At 45.3% G+C, this 21,538-nt stretch overlaps 2 protein-coding genes and 1 long non-coding RNA gene across 5 annotated transcripts in view; all 3 read left to right on the top strand.

Annotated features, from left to right (window-relative positions):
• LOC110531046 (ankyrin repeat domain-containing protein 12) overlaps window positions 1-6,031 on the top strand; it is a 56,862-nt gene extending 50,831 nt beyond the window's left edge. For all 3 annotated transcript variants that reach the window (XM_036986658.1, XM_036986656.1, XM_036986657.1), the window contains 5 exons: window positions 350-583; window positions 971-1,069; window positions 2,077-2,253; window positions 2,554-2,652; window positions 3,807-6,031. In XM_036986658.1, coding sequence (XP_036842553.1) covers window positions 350-583; window positions 971-1,069; window positions 2,077-2,253; window positions 2,554-2,652; window positions 3,807-3,992 — 795 coding nt within the window. In that variant the 3' untranslated portion in view covers window positions 3,993-6,031. The remainder of the gene's footprint in view (window positions 1-349; window positions 584-970; window positions 1,070-2,076; window positions 2,254-2,553; window positions 2,653-3,806) is intronic.
• Window positions 6,032-6,676: 645 nt separating this feature from the next.
• Window positions 6,677-9,482, top strand: LOC110530858. The gene is made up of 2 exons (XR_005052994.1): window positions 6,677-7,788; window positions 7,827-9,482. It is a non-coding gene; the product is annotated as an uncharacterized LOC110530858 (long non-coding RNA).
• A 6,802-nt stretch (window positions 9,483-16,284) lies between these two features.
• The window catches only part of LOC110530873 (twisted gastrulation protein homolog 1-A-like), a 42,780-nt gene continuing 37,526 nt past the window's right edge, over window positions 16,285-21,538 (top strand). The window contains exon 1 of the mRNA XM_036986655.1: window positions 16,285-16,650. The gene's annotated coding sequence lies outside the window, so the exon portion shown is untranslated. The remainder of the gene's footprint in view (window positions 16,651-21,538) is intronic.

Here is a 21,538-nt window from a genome sequence, read left to right as displayed (position 1 = left end):
GGGAAAGGAAAGGAAGGAGGGAAGGATAGAGGAAAGGAATAGGAATGGAAAGGAAAGGAATAGGAATGAGAAAGTAAGGAGGGAAGGGAAAGGAAGTAGGGAAGGATAGAGGAAAGGAATAGGAATGAGGAGGGAAGGAGAGAGGAAAGGGAAAGGAAGTAGAGGAGTATTGATGTTTTGAAGAGAAGGGGGAGAGAGGGTAGGTGAAAGGGAGGAGGGACAGGGATAAGGAGAGGTCGGTCTAGTTGTAAGAGTGGACATTCGGGACAACATATCTTACCTTGGGGGACAGTAAAGTTATCTCCTCTGCCTTACCTTACCGTATTTCTCTTCTCTCCTTCCTCATCAGGAGTCTCTGGCGTCCATCGTTGACTCTCTGAAGCTGGAGGAGATTCAACCGTACCAGACGGAGAGGGCCAACCCTTACTACGAGTTCCTGCACATCCGCAAGAAGATCGAGGAGAAGCGTAAAGTGCTGCTGAGCGTCATCCCCCAGCCGCCGCAGTATTACGACGAATACGTGACTTTTACCGGATCGTACCTGCTAGACGGGAACCCGCTCAGCAAACTCTGTATTCCAACTGTGAGTCTGGAGTTCTAAAAAATGTGTTTTAATCAACTGTCATTTAGTCGTCTCCTCTTATATGAGTCAGGGTTCAGTCTCCAGGACTTATTCATTTTGCTCTTTGACTAGAAAGCTCTACGGACACTTGAGTGCATCTCCACTCTTCTGTCCTTTTCTTTTGTCCCCGGGGTTTCTTTTCCCTGTGTCGTTTCTTGTTGTTTCCTCCATTTAAAAAAATATATATATATTTTTTTAAAGAATAGCTAGTTCTGGTAAATGTTTTATTTTAATTGCCCAAGTCCTTCGACTCAAGACATCAGCATTTAAAAAGGGTTTTATTAAACAAATCTTAAAAGCTTCACGATGTTGAACTTATTTGTCGTGTTTATTTGTCTCTCTTAACAGATAACTCCCCCTCCGTCTCTACCGGACCAACTGAAGGAGATGTTTAAACAACAGGAAGTCGTTCGTATGAAGCTACGCTTGCAACACAGCATTGAACGGGTATGTGGAGTGATTCAACTCAAAAGCCTATTCAATCTTCCTGTACAGCTTTGATCTACAGTCGGGTCCAACATGATTGTGTTTCTTGATTTTAAAAACGAGCAAAAGTGACAAAGAAATAACAAATACTGAGCTACAGACACCTGCTCGTCAAACTTCTCATTCCAAAATCATGGGTATTAATATGAGGTGGTAGCCCCTCTTTGCTGCTGTAACAGCCACCACTCTTCTGGGAAGGCTTTCCACTAGATGATGGAACATTGCTGCTATAACAGCCTCCACTCTTCTGGGAAGGCTTTCCACTAGATGTTGGAACATTGCTGCTATAACAGCCTCCACTCTTCTGGGAAGGCTTTCCACTAGATGTTGGAACATTGCTGCTATAACAGCCTCCACTCTTCTGGGACGGCTTTCCGCTAGATGTTGGAACATTGCTGCTATAACAGCCTCCACTCTTCTGGGAAGGCTTTCCACTAGATGTTGGAACATTGCTGCTATAACAGCCTCCACTCTTCTGGGAAGGCTTTCCACTAGATGTTGGAACATTGCTGCTATAACAGCCTCCACTCTTCTGGGAAGGCTTTCCACTAGATGTTGGAACATTGCTGCTATAACAGCCTCCACTCTTCTGGGAAGACTTTCCACTAGATGTTGGAACATTGCTGCTATAACAGCCTCCACTCTTCTGGGAAGGTTTTCCACTAGATGTTGGAACATTGCTGCTATAACAGCCTCCACTCTTCTGGGACGGCTTTCCGCTAGATGTTGGAACATTGCTGCTATAACAGCCTCCACTCTTCTGGGAAGGCTTTCCACTAGATGTTGGAACATTGCTGCTATAACAGCCTCCACTCTTCTGGGAAGGTTTTCCACTAGATGTTGGCTGCTTTTCCTTCACTCTGCTGTCTAACTCATCCCAAACCATCATTCTGTCTCAACTATTAAACCCAACTCATTCATTCCTTATTCTAGTCTTAACTTAACTCCCTCTTTTTTTTTTCCTTCAGGAAAAGTTGATCGTTTCCAACGAGCAGGAAGTGTTACGAGTCCACTACCGGGCCGCCAGAACGCTAGCCAATCAGACGCTCCCGTTCAGTGCATGCACCGTGCTATTGGACGCGGAAGTGTATAACATGCCTCAGGATGCCCAGGCAAGTGGCATGATGTCACGCACCGTAGAATCAGTAAGTTTGGCATCAATCACATTTATTCCGAATTGATAATGTTCTGTAGAATGGATAAGTTGGCCACAATCAACTAATCAAATTTATTTTTAAAATTATTTTGACAACAGCAGTTAGGTTTCCATTTGAGGCCTTTCGCTTTCATTCAGAGAGACTTACTTGTTGACACAAAGTGCTTTTTACAACAAGTGTTTTTAAACCATGATGGGTTTTAACAGAACTCGAACGTTAATACTGACAGTTCTGAGTAACGTTGTACTAATGATGTTTACGTTTGTGTGTTTTTGTTTTGGTTTCCAGGGTGACCAAGATGGCAAGACGTCGGTGCGGGATCGTTTCAACGCCCGCCAGTTCATGTCCTGGTTACAAGATGTGGACGACAAGTTTGATAAACTCAAGGTAAGATTTCTCTGAAAAACAATATCCGCAGTACTTGCAATCTGGAAATATATTTTTTGAGCATGTAGCCAATGGCATGGATCATTCATCCTGTAGAACCACATGAGTTTTAAGATGATTTGAACCGTCAATATTTCAGAAACAACCTCAAATTTGCGAATCAAACATATCCAGTGTCATCCAATTGTTTAATATTTGATGTATTCTCTCTCTCTCTCGCTGTCTCTCTCTCTCTCGCTGTCTCTCTCTCTCTCTCGCTGTCTCTCTCTCTCTCGCTGTCTCTCTCTCTCTCGCTGTCTCTCTCTCTCTCGCTGTCTCTCTCTCTCTCTCGCTCTTGCTGTCTCTTTCTCTCTCTCGCTGTCTCTCTCTCGCTGTCTCTCTCTCTCTCGCTGTCTCTCTCTCTCTCGCTGTCTCTCTCTCGCTGTCTCTCTCTCTCTCGCTGTCTCTCTCTCTCTCGCTGTCTCTCTCTCTCTCTCGCTCTTGCTGTCTCTTTCTCTCTCTCGCTGTCTCTCTCTCGCTGTCTCTCTCTCTCTCGCTGTCTCTCTCTCTCTCGCTGTCTCTCTCTCTCTCGCTGTCTCTCTCTCTCTCGCTGTCTCTCTCTCGCTGTCTCTCTCTCTCTCGCTGTCTCTCTCTCTCTCGCTGTCTCTCTCTCTCTCGCTGTCTCTCTCTCTCTCGCTGTCTCTCTCTCTCTCTCGCTCTTGCTGTCTCTTTCTCTCTCTCGCTGTCTCTCTCTCTCTCGCTGTCTCTCTCTCTCTCGCTGTCTCTCTCTCTCTCGCTGTCTCTCTCTCTCTCGCTGTCTCTCTCTCTCTCGCTGTCTCTCTCTCTCTCTCGCTCTTGCTGTCTCTTTCTCTCTCTCGCTGTCTCTCTCTCGCTGTCTCTCTCTCTCTCGCTGTCTCTCTCTCTCTCGCTGTCTCTCTCTCTCTCGCTGTCTCTCTCTCTCTCGCTGTCTCTCTCTCTCTCGCTGTCTCTCTCTCTCTCGCTGTCTCTCTCTCTCTCGCTGTCTCTCTCTCGCTGTCTCTCTCTCTCTCGCTGTCTCTCTCTCTCTCGCTGTCTCTCTCTCTCTCGCTGTCTCTCTCTCTCTCGCTGTCTCTCTCGCTGTCGCTCTCTCTCTCTCTCTCGCTGTCTCTCTCTCTCGCTGTCTCTCCCCCCCCCAGACGTGTCTTCTGATGAGGCAGCAGCACGAGGCAGCAGCTCTTAATGCTGTCCAGCGTCTCCATTGGCAGCTGAAACTCCAGGAGCTGGATCCAGTCGTGTACAAGTCCACCTCCATCTTCGAGATATCCGAGTTCTACATCCCCCTGGTAGAGGTCAACGACGACTTTGACCTCACGCCCATATGACCCGTGACCTTTAGGCTCGGACCGGCAGTCAGGGGACCGATGATTAGGAAGGATCATCTAGTGGCCTATCTACCGGTGATGAAGAGATGAAGGGATGGAAACCGTGAGGCACTTGGAACATAGATATGTGTAGAGAGCACCACTAGTGTGTGTGTGTGTGTGTGTGTGTGTGTGAGCAGCACTTCTCGACATGTGGCTGTTTTACCACTGAGCTCCTATGGTAGACACCACAGACCTCCCTCCCTCCTACACCAAGAGGCCTGGCCTTATCCTCCCTAGTGGCACATTGACTGCTTATTCTGTTCTGGACAGGCCTGGAGCTCCACCAAGGCTCGGGGGCCCAGACCATTCACTCACCCCAGGGGCCAGGGCCCGAGGCTGGGTAAAGGTTGGGGCAGCGCCAGGTGCTGCTGTCTGCTGAGAGGAGAGCGCGCCAGAGAGAGACCAAGCATGGATACTATTCCCTATATAGGGCACTATGTGAAGTGTATAGAAAATAGGGTGCCATTGCTGATGTTCCTTATGGAGTCGACCATATCTCTGCACCTCCTGATGTTCCCTATGGAGTCGACCATATCTCTACACCTCCTGATGTTTCCCTATGGGGTCGACCATCTCTCTGCACCTCCTGATGTTTCCCTATGGAGTCGACCATCTCTCTACACCTCCTGATGTTTCCCTATGGGGTCGACCATCTCTCTACACCTCCTGATGTTTCCCTATGGAGTCGACCATCTCTCTGCCCTCTACACCTCCTGATGTTCCCTATGGAGTCGACCATATCTCTGCCCTCTACACCTCCTGATGTTCCCTATGGAGTCGACCATCTCTCTGCCCTCTACACCTCCTGATGTTCCTTATGGAGTCGACCATATCTCTGCACCTCCTGATGTTCCCCTATGGAGTCGACCATCTCTCTGCCCTCTACACCTCCTGATGTTCCCTATGGAGTCGACCATCTCTCTGCCCTCTACACCTCCTGATGTTCCTTATGGAGTCGACCATCACTCTGCCCTCTACACCTCCTGATGTTTCCCTATGGGGTCGACCATCTCTCTGCACCTCCTGATGTTTCCCTATGGAGTCGACCATCTCTCTACACCTCCTGATGTTTCCCTATGGGGTCGACCATCTCTCTACACCTCCTGATGTTTCCCTATGGAGTCGACCATATCTCTGCCCTCTACACCTCCTGATGTTTCCCTATGGAGTCGACCATCTCTCTGCCCTCTACACCTCCTGATGTTCCCTATGGAGTCGACCATCTCTCTGCCCTCTACACCTCCTGATGTTCCTTATGGAGTCGACCATATCTCTGCACCTCCTGATGTTCCCCTATGGAGTCGACCATCTCTCTGCCCTCTACACCTCCTGATGTTCCCTATGGAGTCGACCATCTCTCTGCCCTCTACACCTCCTGATGTTCCTTATGGAGTCGACCATCACTCTGCCCTCTACACCTCCTGATGTTCCCTATCGAGTTGACCATCCCTCTGCCCTCTACACCTCCTGATGTTCCCTATGGAGTCGACCATCTCTCTGCCCTCTACACCTCCTGATGTTCCCTATGGAGTCGACCATCCCTCTGCCCTCTACACCTCCTGATGTTCCCTATGGAGTCGACCATCTCTCTGCCCTCTACACCTCCTGATGTTCCCTATGGAGTCGACCATCTCTCTGCCCTCTACACCTCCTGATGTTCCCCTATGGAGTCGACCATCTCTCTGCCCTCTACACCTCCGGATGTTCCCCTATGGAGTCGACCATATCTCTACACCTCCTGATGTTCCCCTATGGAGTCACCCATTCCTCGGCACCTCCCTCGTCGAGCAGGGTTACAAAACAACAGGAGAAGGAGAAGGAAAAAAAAACCCATTTCAATTCCACTTTTGTTTTTAAGTGTTTATTACATCGTACACAGACTTTCTTTTTTAACTTATTTTCTACAGACAGATTGTGCATTTGTAAATAACCCATGTAATGATGGTTTGAAACTTGTACAGAAAAAATTGCTAATAAATATTTTGATTGTAAAAAAAATCTTTTTTTTTTAATTTTTTTTTTTAGAAGTTTTCGTCTGTTTTAATGGACCGACGTTTATTTTAAATTTTGTATCGAGTCCGTCTTTCTCTCTGTCAAGGTCCTTGTTGTTGTTACTGTTGTTGAAATCAATGTTGTTGGCGTAACTCTTTGAGAATGTCGGGGTCAGATTCTGTTGTTCCTTTTTTGGTTCTATCATTTTTGTTTTGTTTTTTTTTGCTTTTTATTCCCATCTGGAGTTGGATCCACGCAACCAACATCAACGTGTTATGTCTTTGACTGGTGATTTGGATGCTGTGCATGCTGTTGCCGTTTGTAGCTCTTATTTCCTGATCCCAGAAGAAGCTTCTACCGTGGACTGTTGTGATGGAGGTTTAACTGAAGTCACTCAGATCTTTCCCTTTCGTTTTGTTCTGTCCTTTCACAAACAAAGTTTGTGTCTAAAATGGTACCCGTTTCCCTATATAGTGCACTGCTTTAGACCAGAGCCCAATGGAACCCTATTCCCTATGTAGTGCACTACTTTAGACCAGGGCCCTAACCCTATTCCCTATGTAGTGCACTACTTTAGACCAGAGCCCTATGGAACCCTATTCCCTATATAGTGAACTACTTTAGACCAGGGCCCTAACCCTATTCCCTATATAGTGAACTACTTTAGACCAGAGCCCTATGGAACCCTATTCCCTATGTAGTGAACTACTTTAGACCAGAGCCCTACAGAACCCTATTCCCTATATAGTGAACTACTTTAGACCAGGGCCCTATGCAGGCTCTTGTCAAAAAGTATTGCAGACCTCCCAACCTGCGTGCAGTTTGCGTAACATAGTCCAAAGTACTCTGGTATGAAAAACAACCTTAAAATACATATGAACAGGCTTCTAGTTGGCAGAATTAGTGTGGTTTTTTTGTTGACTCGACTGTCTGACGTTGGAGCTGAGCCAATCAGGGGACTTGGGCGAATAGAACAGATTTTTAGCTTTCCCCCCTCCAGCAAGATGGCAGCTCTCCACTTGGTCTGTTGATATCACTGATGGATGAGGGAAAAAAACGGCATGAAAACATTTCCCGAAATTGTATGGTGTTAGTCAAGCACGTAACTATTATTTCGTAGTTGGCTCCTTCGCTAAGGGGTCACTACGTCGAAGGTAGTTGGCTCCTTCGCTAAGGGCTCACTACGGCGAGGGTAGTTAGCTCCTTCGCTGAGGGCTCACTACGGCGAAGGTAGTTGGCTCCTTCGCTGAGGGCTCACTACGGCGAAGGTAGTTAGCTCCTTCGTTGAGGGCTCACTACGGCGAGGGTAGTTAGCTCCTTCGCTGAGGGCTCACTACGGCGAAGGTAGTTGGCTCCTTCGCTGAGGGCTCACTACGGCGAAGGTAGTTAGCTCCTTCGTTGAGGGCTCACTACGGCGAGGGTAGTTAGCTCCTTCGCTGAGGGCTCACTACGGCGAAGGTAGTTGGCTCCTTCGCTGAGGGCTCACTACGGCGAAGGTAGTTGGCTCCTTCGCTGAGGGCTCACTACGGCGAAGGTAGTTAGCTCCTTCGCTGAGGGGTCACTACGGCGAAGGTAGTTAGCTCCTTCGCTGAGGGCTCACTACGGCGAAGGTAGTTAGCTCCTTCGCTAAGGGGTCACTACGGCGAAGGTAGTTAGCTCCTTCGCTGAGGGCTCACTACGGCGAAGGTAGTTGGCTCCTTCGCTGAGGGCTCACTACGGCGAAGGTAGTTGGCTCCTTCGCTGAGGGGTCACTACGGCGAAGGTAGTTGGCTCCTTCGCTGAGGGCTCACTACGGCGAAGGTAGTTAGCTCCTTCGCTGAGGGCTCACTACGGCGAAGGTAGTTAGCTACAGCGTTTAGTCAACTAAGCGAGAACTTTCTTGCCTGGACATTTTGATTTCCGTCATGGTAGTAGGTCGGGAGCGCATTAACGAGAAAAGGGGAACGTGCGGTGTTGCTGAAGTTCAGCGCGCGTCGCTGTGTGGATGGAAACAGACATGGCAGAGAGCTGCTGTTTCCCCGCTGATACCGTCCTTCGTAGAAAGTTATGTCAGACTGTTAAACATTAGCAGGCATTATGTTAACGACTACATTGCATCCAGTAATTTCATTATTCTGAATTTTCTCCACAAACAAAATGAAGAAGCCCGTTTACATTTGAGTGACTATGGACATAAAGACAGTTATTTGTTAGAATAGTCGTTACTGGGGTGGCGCAGTGTAAATGGTCTTAAGGCTGTGCCACCAGAGATTCTGGGTTCAAATCCAGACTGTCACTGCCGGCTGTGACCAGGAGACCCATGGGGCTGCGCACAATTGGCCCAGCGTCGTCCGGGTTAGGGGAGGGGTTTGGCCGGGCAGGGATGTCCTTGTCCCATCGCGCTCTAGCGGCTCCTCTGGCAGACCGGGCGCAGTGCACGCTGACACGGTCGCCAGGTGTACGGCGTTTCCTCCGACACATTGGTGCGGTTTGGCTTCCGGGTTAAGTGGGCGTTGTGCCAAGAAGCGGTGCGGCTTGGTTGTGTTTCGGAGGACGCACGGCTCTCAACCTTCGCCTCTCCCGAGTCCGTACGGGAGTTGCAGGGATGAGACTGTAAACTACCAAACGACTGTCATTACCCCTAAATTGAACCTAGAAAAATGTGTTATTGAGACCACCACAATTTAATTTAAGAGCAAACACAATACTTCTTGTTTGATTATAATTTAAGACTAGGTTTCAGGAGATGAGTTACAGGTTTTTCAAAAAATGCTCCAATTTCCTGAGGGGGAAGTTGACTGACCCCCCCCCCCCCCCCCCCCCCCCCCCCACCACCCCAACCTTAGTCCTACATCAGCCCCACCTTGTCAGAAAGCCCTGATTTTGTACATTTTAAATGTATTTCTAGTTGGCTAGTGAAAGAAAAACAGCTAATTACCAAGTACCCATAGCTGGCTATCGCCTACAATTCCTCTTGAGGCATCCAACATCATTGTTAGGCTAAAATCGGATTTGTTAGGCCTATGATTTGAGCAGTCTGGGTGCCGTTGGGGTCTAGTGTCGCCACAGCGCTGAAGTGGTACTCATTTAAAAAAAATAATAAAAATATTCAGTTGTAGTGAACTATGCGGGCCCTGGTCTAAACTATATAGGGACTAGGGTACTGTTTTGGACACATCACTGTACAGTTCCTCAACCTCCTGTGTGTTGTTCTTTTTAGGTGGTGTGTCGCACACATTAAAAGAATAACCATTTTGTTGTGGCAAAATTCTTCTATAGAAATAGATGGAGAAAAAAAAGCTAAACTTTTACAGTTTCGATGTGAGATCACAACAACAAAAAAACTATTTTTTCAACATATTGCCTTTTCAACGATCGTTCTAAAAAAAAATTTCTATTTTAATATTTTACTTGTTACATGACATGTACATATTTGTAATATATAATTGAATAAATTTTATTGGTTGTGAATTAAAATAATGTCTTGCTGGTTTTTTTTTTTGTGTGTCATCTCAACCTTTTTTTTTTTTTTAGTGTCGTACTTCCAAACCGTTGCTACGTAGCGTTTTTATTAATTGCCACACTTACGCACTTTCCTCTACAAATACTTATATCACCCAGGCAGTTTACCCTTCAATGGATTCTTCCAGGTTAATTCTGAAATCCATCTGTATAACACGAGACGTTGTGAAAACCTTCACACTGCTGCACCTCACGCGGTCAATTCTCTTATCAGATACAGAGGTACCATTTTTATCTTCATATTGCCAAAACCTCATCATCCCTCAATAACTTCAAGCAAAGACTGGAGGTCAGCCTGATGAACCGGACTACTCTGTAATCTGATCCATGGAGACTGGGGGTCAGCCTGATGAACCAGACTACTCTGTAATCTGATCCATGAAGACTGGGGGTCAGCCTGATGAACCAAACTACTCAGTAATCTCCTCCATGGAGACTGGGGGTCAGCCTGATGAACCAAACTACTCAGTAATCTCCTCCATGTAGACTGGAGGTCAGCCTGATGACCCAAACTACTCAGTAATCTCCTCCATGTAGACTGGAGGTCAGCCTGATGACCCAAACTACTCAGTAATCTCCATGGAGACTGGAGGTCAGCCTGATGAACCATGAAGACTGGGGGTCAGCCTGATGAACCAAACTACCCAATATTCCCCTCCATATAGCCTGATTTACACACACACACACACATAATCAAACATGTTGTTTTTTCTTGTATACTAAAGTAATGTACAATGTTATAATGAATATGATTTGTTTAACTGACTGAACAAACCTTTGTTTATTTTTTATTTTTTTGTACTTCTGGTCTTCCAACCTGCACACTGTTTTACGACATATCTGCAGTTTTGTCTTTCGCTTCTTTTGCGAATAAATAAACCCTCAAATCTCCGTGCAATAAACGCTAGTGGGCGTGGCGTTTGGCCGCAGCGATGTTGACGAGTCGTCCGGCTGGTGTTTTATGTGTTCGGAGAAGGAGTGTTTATTCTTTTGAGCAAAATCTCTGCCGGTGGCAGAACTGTGTCTTTCCAGTAGGTGGCGACATACACAAATCATTCCACTAATGACATCCCAAAATCTAGCTACTGTTCAAATCAAGTTGTATTTGTTTACATGAGCCCGAATACAACAGGTGTAGTAGACCTTACAGTGAAATGCTGAATACAACAGGTGTAGTAGACTTCGCAGTGAAATGCTGAATACAACAGGTGTAGTAGACCTCACAGTGAAATGCTGAATACAACAGGTGTAGTAGACCTCACAGTGAAATGCTGAATACAACAGGTGTAGTAGACCTTACAGACCTTACAGTGAAATGCTGAATACAACAGGTGTAGTAGACTTCGCAGTGAAATGCTGAATACAACAGGTGTAGTAGACCTCACAGTGAAATGCTGAATACAACAGGTGTAGTAGACCTCACAGTGAAATGCTGAATGCAACAGGTGTAGTAGACCTTACAGTGAAATGCTGAATACAACAGGTGTAGTAGACCTTACAGTGAAATGCTGAATGCAACAGGTGTAGTAGACCTTACAGTGAAATGCTGAATGCAACAGGTGTAGTAGACCTTACAGTGAAATGCTGAATACAACAGGTGTAGTAGACCTCACAGTGAAATGCTGAATACAACAGGTGTAGTAGACCTCACAGTGAAATGCTGAATACAACAGGTGTAGTAGACCTCACAGTGAAATGCTGAATACAACAGGTGTAGTAGACCTTACAGTGAAATGCTGAATACAACAGGTGTAGGAGACCTTACAGTGAAATGCTGAATGCAACAGGTGTAGTAGACCTTACAGTGAAATGCTAAATACAACAGGTGTAGTAGACCTCACAGTGAAATGCTGAATGCAACAGGTGTAGTAGACCTTACAGTGAAATGCTGAATGCAACAGGTGTAGTAGACCTTACAGTGAAATGCTGAATACAACAGGTGTAGTAGACCTTACAGTGAAATGCTGAATACAACAGGTGTAGTAGACCTCACAGTGAAATGCTGAATACAACAGGTGTAGTAGACCTCACAGTGAGATACTGAATACAACAGGTGTAGTATACCTTACAGTGAAATGCTGAATACAACAGGTGTAGTATACCTCACAGTGAAATGCTGAATACAGCAGGTGTAGTAGACCTCACAGTGAAATGCTGAATACAACAGGTGTAGTATACCTTACAGTGAAATGCTGAATACAACAGGTGTAGTAGACCTCACAGTGAAATGCTGAATACAACAGGTGTAGTAGACCTTACAGTGAAATGCTGAATACAACAGGTGTAGTAGACCTTACAGTGAAATGCTGAATACAACAGGTGTAGTAGACCTCACAGTGAGATACTGAATACAACAGGTGTAGTAGACCTTACAGTGAAATGCTGAATACAACAGGTGTAGTAGACACCACAGTGAAGTGCTGAATACAACAGGTGTAGGTAGACCTTACAGTGAAATGCTGAATACAACAGGTATAGTAGACCTTACAGTGGAATGCTGAATACAACAGGTGTAGGTAGACCTTACAGTGAAATGCTGAATACAACAGGTATAGTAGACATCACAGTGAAATGCTGAATACAACAGGTGTAGTAGACCTTACAGTGAAATGCTGAATACAACAGGTGTAGTAGACCTTACAGTGAAATGCTGAATACAACAGGTGTAGTAGACCTCACAGTAAAATGCTGAATACAACAGGTGTAGTAGACCTCACAGTGAAATGCTGAATACAACAGGTGTAGTAGACCTCACAGTAAAATGCTGAATACAACAGGTGTAGTAGACCTCATAGTGAAATGCTGAATACAACAGGTGTAGTAGACCTCACAGTGAAATGCTGAATACAACAGGTGTAGTAGACCTTACAGTGAAATGCTGAATACAACAGGTGTAGTAGACCTCATAGTGAAATGCTGAATACAACAGGTGTAGTAGACCTCACAGTGAAATGCTGAATACAACAGGTGTAGTAGACCTTACAGTGAAATGCTGAATACAACAGGTGTAGTAGACCTTACAGTGAAATGCTGAATACAACAGGTGTAGTAGACCTTACAGTGAAATGCTGAATACAACAGGTGTAGTAGACCTCACAGTGAAATGCTGAATACAACAGGTGTAGTAGACCTCACAGTGAAATGCTGAATACAACAGGTGTAGTAGACCTCACAGTGAAATGCTGAATACAACAGGTGTAGTAGACCTTACAGTGAAATGCTGAATACAACAGGTGTAGTAGACCTCACAGTGAAATGCTGAATACAACAGGTGTAGTAGACCTCACAGTGAAATGCTGAATACAACAGGTGTAGTAGACCTTACAGTGAAATGCTGAATACAACAGGTGTAGGTAGACCTCACAGTGAAATGCTGAATACAACAGGTGTAGTAGACCTCACAGTGAAATGCTGAATACAACAGGTGTAGTAGACCTTACAGTGAAATGCTGAATACAACAGGTGTGGTAGACCTTACAGTGAAATGCTTACTTACAAGCCCTTAACCATCAATGCAGTTTTAAGAAAATACCTAAAATATATATATTAAAAGAAAAAGTAAGAAAAACAATAAAAACAAATAATTAAAAAGCAGCAGTAAATAACAATAGCGGGCTAAATAAAATCATCAAATCAAATCAAATGTATTTATATAGCCCTTCGTACATCAGCTGATATCTCAAAGTGCTGTACAGACACCCAGCCTAAAACCCCAAACAGCAAGCAATGCAGGTGTAGAAGCACGTTGGCTAGGAAAAACTACCTAGAAAGGCTAAAACCTAGGAATAAATCTAGAGGAACCAGGCTATGTGGGGTGGCCAGTCCTCTTCTGGCTGTGCCGGGTGGAGATTATAACAGAACGTGGCCAAGGTGTTCAAATGTTCATAAACGACCAGCATGGTCAAATAATAGTAATCACAGTGAACAGGTCAGGGTTCCATAGCCGCAGGCAGAACAGTTGAAACTGGAGCAGCAGCACGGCCAGGTGGACTGGGGACAACAAGGAGTCATCATGCCAGGTAGTTCTGAGGCATGGTCCTCCGAGAGAGAGAAAGAAAGAAAGAGAGAATTAGCGAGAGCATACTTAAATTCACACAGGAAACAATGTGGAGGCTATATACAGGGGGTACCGGTACAGAGTCAATGTGGAGGCTATATACAGGGTGTACTGGTACAGAGTCAATGTGGAGGCTATATACAGGGGGTACCGGTACAGAGTCAATGTGGAGGCTATATACAGGGGGTACTGGTACAGAGTCAATGTGGAGGCTATATACAGGGTGTACCGGTACAGAGTCAATGTGGAGACTATATACAGGCGGTACCGGTACAGAGTCAATGTGCGGGGGCACCGGTTAAGTCGTGGTAATTGAGATAATATGTACATGCACTTAGGGTTGTTAATGTGGCTATGCATAGATAATAACAGAGACTAGTAGCAGTGTAGGGTGGGTGGGGGGGGGCTTCCTCTGACACCGCCTGGTCCTGGATGGCAGGAAGCTTTTTTATTTTATTTTATTTCACTATTAGTACCTTTATTTTAGTACTAAAGTAGGGGGTTATTCTATCACATTTTTTATTTCACCTTTATTTAACCAGGTAGGCAAGTTGAGAACAAGTTCTCATTTACAACTGCGACCTGGCCAAGATAAAGCAAAGCAGTTCGACACAGACAACGACACAGAGTTACACATGGAGTAAAACAAACATACAGTCAATAATACAGTATAAACAAGTCTATATACGATGTGAGCAAATGAGGTGAGATAAGGGAGGTAAAGGCAAAAAAAAGGCCATGGTGGCAAAGTAATTACAATATAGCAAGTAAAACACTGGAATGGTAGATTTGCAGTGGGAGAATGTGCAAAGTAGAGAGAAATAATGGGGTGCAAAGGAGCTAAATAAATAAATACAGTAGGGGAAGAGGTAGTTGTTTGGGCTAAATTATAGGTGGGTTATGTACAGGTGCAGTAATCTGTGAGCTGCTCTGACAGTTGGTGCTTAAAGCTAGTGAGGGGGATAAGTGTTTCCAGTTTCCGAGATTTTTGCAGTTCGTTCCAGTCATTGGCAGCAGAGAACTGGAAGGCGAGGCGGCCAAAGTAAGAATTGGTTTTGGGGGTGACCAGAGAGATATACCTGCTGGAGCGCGTGCTACAGGTGGGTGCTGCTATGGTGACCAGCGAGGTGAGATAAGGGAGGACTTTACCTAGCAGCGTCTTGTAGATGACCTGGAGCCAGTGGGTTTGGCGACGAGTATGAAGCGAGGGCCAGCCAACGAGAGCGTACAGGTCGCAGTGGTGGGTAGCTTGGCCCTGGTATTGTACTGGGCCGTAAGCACTACCCTCTGTAGTGCCTTGCGGTCGGAGGCAAAGCAGTTGCCATACCAGGCAGTGATGCAACCAAGCTCTCGATGGTGCAGCTGTTGAACCTCTTGAGGTTCTCAGGACCCATGCCAAATCTTTTCAGTCTCCTGATGGGGAATAGGTTTTGTCGTACCCTCTTCACGACTGTCTTGGTGTGTTTGGACCATGTTAGTTTGTTGGTGATGTGGACAACAAGGAACTTGAAGCTCTCAACCTGCTCCTCTACAGCCCCGTCCATGAGAATGGGGGGCGTGCTCGGTCCTCTTTTTTCCCTGAAGTCCACAATCATCTCCTGTTATAAATTATGTTAAGGTATATATTTTTTTAATTTACATTTTTTATTTCACCTTTATTTAACCAGGAAGGCCATTTGGAGAACAAGTTGATTGCTGTTATAAGTGGGTTCAACCAGACGTTGCTGTTATAAGTGGGTTCAACCAGACGTTGCTGTTATAAGTGGGTTCAACCAGACGTTGCTGTTATAAGTGGGTTCAACCAGACGTTGCTGTTATAAGTGGGTTCAACCAGACGTTGCTGTTATAAGTGGGTTCAACCAGACGTTGCTGTTATAAGTGGGTTCAACCAGACGTTGCTGTTATAAGTGGGTTCAACCAGACGTTGCTGTTATAAGTGGGTTCAACCAGACGTTGCTGTTATAAGTGGGTTCAACCAGACGTTGCTGTTATAGTGGGTTCAACCAGACGTTGCTGTTATAGTGGGTTCAACCAGACGTTGCTGTTATAGTGGGTTCAACCAGACGTTGCTGTTATAAGTGGGTTCAACCAGACGTTGCTGTTATAGTGGGTTCAACCAGACGTTGCTGTTATAGTGGGTTCAACCAGACATTGCTGTTATAGTGGGTTCACCCAGACGTTGTGCTCCTGGATGGATCTGTCATATACCGAGTTGTTAGATTGCCTACCTTCCCCTACAATAGAAACCCTGGTTCGAATCCAGGCTGTATCACAACCAGCTGTGATTGGGAGTCCCATAGGGTGGTGCATAATTGGCCTAACGTTGTCCGGTTTTGGCCGGTCTAGGCCGTCATAGCCTATACTGCTACTTGATGGCTTCTGGCCCTTTCACACCTAAAGAGCACCGTAGGCTGGAACTGCTCACTATGATGACTACAATAACAAATGGCTGCCTAATGGGGAGTTTTATGGCTGGGGGAAAGGTTTGTGTCAGGCTTGACAATGGTTAAGATTTGACTATTAGAAGTCAGTGAGGACATTGGGGAATGATTATTTTGATTAAGTTGCCCACATTATCTGTACTCTGACTTGACAATATTGTTGATCAAGACAGGAGTGTTTCGAACACATTCACCTTCATGCATCGGGTTTTTAACGGTATCGTAAGGGGAGTCTATATTTCTCCTCCTCCTGACCCCTGAGTGGCTGGTTTCTGTTATCTTGAAGAGCTGCCCAGCCCCGCCACGCCTCACTGACTTGTGTCTCTTCGTTCTGCCTAAACTACTGGTCCAGCCAGCCGTCTCCAGTCCAGCCAGCCGTCTCCAGTCCAGCCAGCCGTCTCCAGTCCAACTAACTGCTTAGTTCCTGGATCATGTTAAAACGGACGCGGTATCTGTAAGGCGCCCGACTGTCTGCGGCGTTGTGGCTGAGAAACTGACGCCCTCCGACTGCACGGTTATTATAGACGGCATAGTTTCATCCTGGACCTTGTGAGGAAAGCGGCGGTGTTGGATTTAAAGGGGGTACAGCCGTCAATCAAACGGAAGGATTCGAACCATTGTAACGGTAAATATGAATCATCTCGTTTTGACTCTTGTGGCGTATGCTACTTGATGAATCGGTGTTGTGTGTGTGTGTGTGTGTGCGAGGAAAACGTTAGGTAGCGGTTTTAAGGGAGCGTTTTTGTGCCGAGGTAGAGAAAGGTAGGTTAAATCTACTGTTAGTGCAGTGTAATTAACGAAATGACTCTTAACTTGTGGGTTTTCAGTGTAATTAACACAATTTCTAACTTGTGGTTTTCAACAACGGTCTTTTCCTCTGTCCGTTGTGACAAAAAATGACTACCGTTAGTCAAACAACTCCTGTTAGAAAATAATGCATGTCAACTTAGGACAAATGTTTTCCTGTAGGCAACTACAATATATTGAAATGATGAAAACACAACATATTTGAGGTCATCACAGCTAAGACATTATTATTTGTTACATATAATACAGGCAACATTATTATCAATGTGTTGCAGCACGATTTGGATTTCAAAACAATCCTGTTTGAGTTATTGAATTGATATAACCTTTATCTTTCCCCTATAAAGGTTGTCATAGATCATTTTTTTTGTCCCTTGTTATAGAAAATTCAAATTCACCACGTTATTTTAGCACCATCAAAGCTGTCTGTGTTCTGTCTGTAAGTCCAATGTGCCTTCAGACTGTACTATATTTCTGTCTAACTGTACACCCCCTGTCTGTCTGGTATATGTCTATAGACCTGTCTGTCTGTCTGGTATATGTCTATAGACCTGTCTGTCTGGTTTATGTCTATAGACCCCCCTGTCTGTCTGGTATATGTCTATAGACCTCCCTGTCTGTCTGGTATATGTCTATAGACCTCCCTGTCTGTCTAGTATATGTCTATAGACCCCCCTGTCTGTTTGGTATATGTCTATAGACCTGTCTGTCTGGTATATGTCTATAGACCCCCTGTCTGTCTGGTATATGTCTATAGACCTCCCTGTCTGTCTGGTATATCTATAGACCTGTCTGTCTGGTATATGTCTATAGACCTCCCTGTCTGTCTGGTATGTGTCTATAGACCTCCCTGTCTGTCTGGTATATGTCTATAGACCCCCATGTCTGTCTGGTATATGTCTATAGACCTCCCTGTCTGTCTAGTATATGTCTATAGACCTCCCTGTCTGTCTGGTATATGTCTATAGACCTCCCTGTCTGTCTGGTATATGTCTATAGACCCCCCCTGTCTGTCTGGTATATGTCTATAGACCCCCCTGTCTGTCTAGTATATGTCTATATACCTGTCTGTCTGGTATATGTCTATAGACCTGTCTGTCTGGTATATGTCTATAGACCTGTCTGTCTGGTATGTCTATAGACCTGTCTGTCTGGTATATGTCTATCGACCCCCTTGTCTGTCTGGTATATGTCTATAGACCTGTCTGTCTGTCTGGTATATGTCTATAGACCCCCCTGTCTGTCTGGTATATGTCTATAGACCTCCCTGTCTGTCTGGTATATGTCTATAGACCTGTCTGTCTGGTATATGTCTATAGACCCCCCTGTCTGTCTGGTATATGTCTATAGACCCCCCTGTCTGTCTGGTATATGTCTATAGACCTCCCTGTCTGTCTGGTATATGTCTATAGACCTCCCTGTCTGTCTGGTATATGTCTATAGACCCCCCTGTCTGTCTGGTATATGTCTATAGACCTCCCTGTCTGTCTGGTATATGTCTATAGACCTCCCTGTCTGTCTGGTATATGTCTATAGACCTCCCTGTCTGTCTGGTATATGTCTATAGACCCCCCTGTCTGTCTGGTATATGTCTATAGACCTCCCTGTCTGTCTGGTATATGTCTATAGACCTGTCTGTCTGGTATATGTCTATAGACCTCCCTGTCTGTCTGGTATATGTCTATAGACCCCCCTGTCTGTCTGGTATATGTCTATAGACCCCCCTGTCTGTCTAGTATATGTCTATAGACCCCCCTGTCTGTCTGGTATATGTCTATAGACCCCCCTGTCTGTCTAGTATATGTCTATAGACCCCCCTGTCTGTCTGGTATATGTCTATAAACCTCCATGTCTGTCTAGTATATGTCTATAGACCTGTCTGTCTGGTATATGTCTATAGACCCCCCTGTCTGTCTGCTATATGTCTATAGACCTCCCTGTCTGTCTGGTATATGTCTATAGACCTGTCTGTCTGGTATGTCTATAGACTCCCCTGTCTGTCTGGTATATGTCTATAGACCTGTCTGTCTGTCTGGTATATGTCTATAGACCTGTCTGTCTGTCTGGTATATGTCTATAGACCTCCCTGTCTGTCTGGTATATGTCTATAGACCCCCTGTCTGTCTGGTATATGTCTATAGACCCGCTTGTCTGTCTGATATATGTCTATAGACCCCCCTGTCTGTCTAGTATATGTCTATAGACCCCCCTGTCTGTCTGGTATATGTCTATAGACCTGTCTGTCTGGTATATGTCTATAGACCTCCCTGTCTGTCTGGTATATGTCTATAGACCTCCCTGTCTGTCTGGTATATGTCTATCGACCTGTCTGTCTGGTATATGTCTATAGACCTGTCTGTCTGCTATATGTCTACAGACTTGTCTGTCTGTCTGGTATATGTCTATAGACCCCCCTGTTTGTTTGCTATATGTCTATAGACCCCCCTGTCTGTCTGGTATATGTCTATAGACCTCCCTGTCTGTCTGGTATATGTCTATAGACCTCCCTGTCTGTCTGGTATATGTCTATAGACTCCCCTGTCTGTCTAGTATATGTCTATAGACCTGTCTGTCTGGTATGTCTATAGACCTGTCTGTCTGGTATATGTCTATCGACCCCCTTGTCTGTCTGGTATATGTCTATAGACCTGTCTGTCTGTCTGGTATATGTCTATAGACCTCCCTGTCTGTCTGGTATATGTCTATAGACCTCCCTGTCTGTCTGGTATATGTCTATAGACCTCCCTGTCTGTCTGGTATATGTCTATAGACCCCCCTGTCTGTCTGGTATATGTCTATAGACCTCCCTGTCTGTCTGGTATATGTCTATAGACCTGTCTGTCTGGTATATGTCTATAGACCCCCCTGTCTGTCTGGTATATGTCTATAGACCCCCCTGTCTGTCTGGTATATGTCTATAGACCCCCCTGTCTGTCTAGTATATGTCTATAGACCCCCCTGTCTGTCTAGTATATGTCTATAGACCCCCTGTCTGTCTAGTATATGTCTATAGACCCCCCTGTCTGTCTGGTATATGTCTATAGACTCCCCTGTCTGTCTGGTATATGTCTATAGACCCCCCTGTCTGTCTGGTATATGTCTATAGACCCCCTGTCTGTCTGGTATATGTCTATAGACCTCCCTGTCTGTCTGGTATGTCTATAGACTCCCCTGTCTGTCTGGTATATGTCTATAGACCCCCCTGTCTGTCTGGTATATGTCTATAAACCTCCATGTCTGTCTAGTATATGTCTATAGACCTGTCTGTCTGGTATATGTCTATAGACCTGTCTGTCTGTCTGGTATATGTCTATAGACCTGTCTGTCTGTCTGGTATATGTCTATAGACCTGTCTGTCTGTCTGGTATATGTCTATAGACCTCCCTGTCTGTCTGGTATATGTCTATAGACCCCCTGTCTGTCTGGTATATGTCTATAGACCCCCTTGTCTGTCTGATATATTTCTATAGACCCCCCTGTCTGTCTAGTATATGTCTATTGACCCCCCTGTCTGTCTGGTATATGTCTATAGACCTGTCTGTCTGGTATATGTCTATAGACCTCCCTGTCTGTCTGGTATATGTCTATAGACCTCCCTGTCTGTCTGGTATGTCTATAGACTCCCCTGTCTGTCTGGTATATGTCTATAGACCCCCCTGTCTGTCTGGTATATGTCTATAAACCTCCATGTCTGTCTAGTATATGTCTATAGACCTGTCTGTCTGGTATATGTCTATAGACCTGTCTGTCTGTCTGGTATATGTCTATAGACCTGTCTGTCTGTCTGGTATATGTCTATAGACCTGTCTGTCTGTCTGGTATATGTCTATAGACCTCCCTGTCTGTCTGGTATATGTCTATAGACCCCCTGTCTGTCTGGTATATGTCTATAGACCCCCTTGTCTGTCTGATATATTTCTATAGACCCCCCTGTCTGTCTAGTATATGTCTATTGACCCCCCTGTCTGTCTGGTATATGTCTATAGACCTGTCTGTCTGGTATATGTCTATAGACCTCCCTGTCTGTCTGGTATATGTCTATAGACCTCCCTGTCTGTCTGGTATGTCTATAGACTCCCCTGTCTGTCTGGTATATGTCTATAGACCTGTCTGTCTGCTATATGTCTACAGACCTGTCTGTCTGTCTGGTATATGTCTATAGACCCCCCTGTCTGTCTGCTATATGTCTATAGACCTCCCTGTCTGTCTGGTATATGTCTATAGACCTCCCTGTCTGTCTGGTATATGTCTATAGACTCCCCTGTCTGTCTAGTATATGTCTATAGACTCCCCTGTCTGTCTAGTATATGTCTATAGACCCCCCTGTCTGTCTGGTATATGTCTATAGACCTCCCTGTCTGTCTGGTATATGTCTATAGACCTCCCTGTCTGTCTGGTATATGTCTATAGACCTCCCTGTCTGTCTGGTATATGTCTATAGACCCCCCTGTCTGTCTGGTATATGTCTATAGACCCCCCTGTCTGTCTGTCTGGTATATGTCTATAGACCTCCCTGTCTGTCTGGTATATGTCTATAGACCTGTCTGTCTGTCTGGTATATGTCTATAGACCTCCCTCCCTGTCTGGTATATGTCTATAGACCTCCCTGTCTGTCTGGTATAGGTCTATAGACCTGTCTGTCTGGTATATGTCTATAGACCTGTCTGTCTGGTATATGTCTATAGACCCCCCTGTCTGTCTGGTAT

The sequence above is a fragment of the Oncorhynchus mykiss genome, chromosome 8, assembly GCF_013265735.2.
Source record: "Oncorhynchus mykiss isolate Arlee chromosome 8, USDA_OmykA_1.1, whole genome shotgun sequence".
NCBI lineage: Eukaryota > Metazoa > Chordata > Actinopteri > Salmoniformes > Salmonidae > Oncorhynchus > Oncorhynchus mykiss.
The sequence above is the reverse complement of the archived record's forward strand: the minus strand, read 5'-3'. Positions and strand labels throughout refer to the sequence as shown.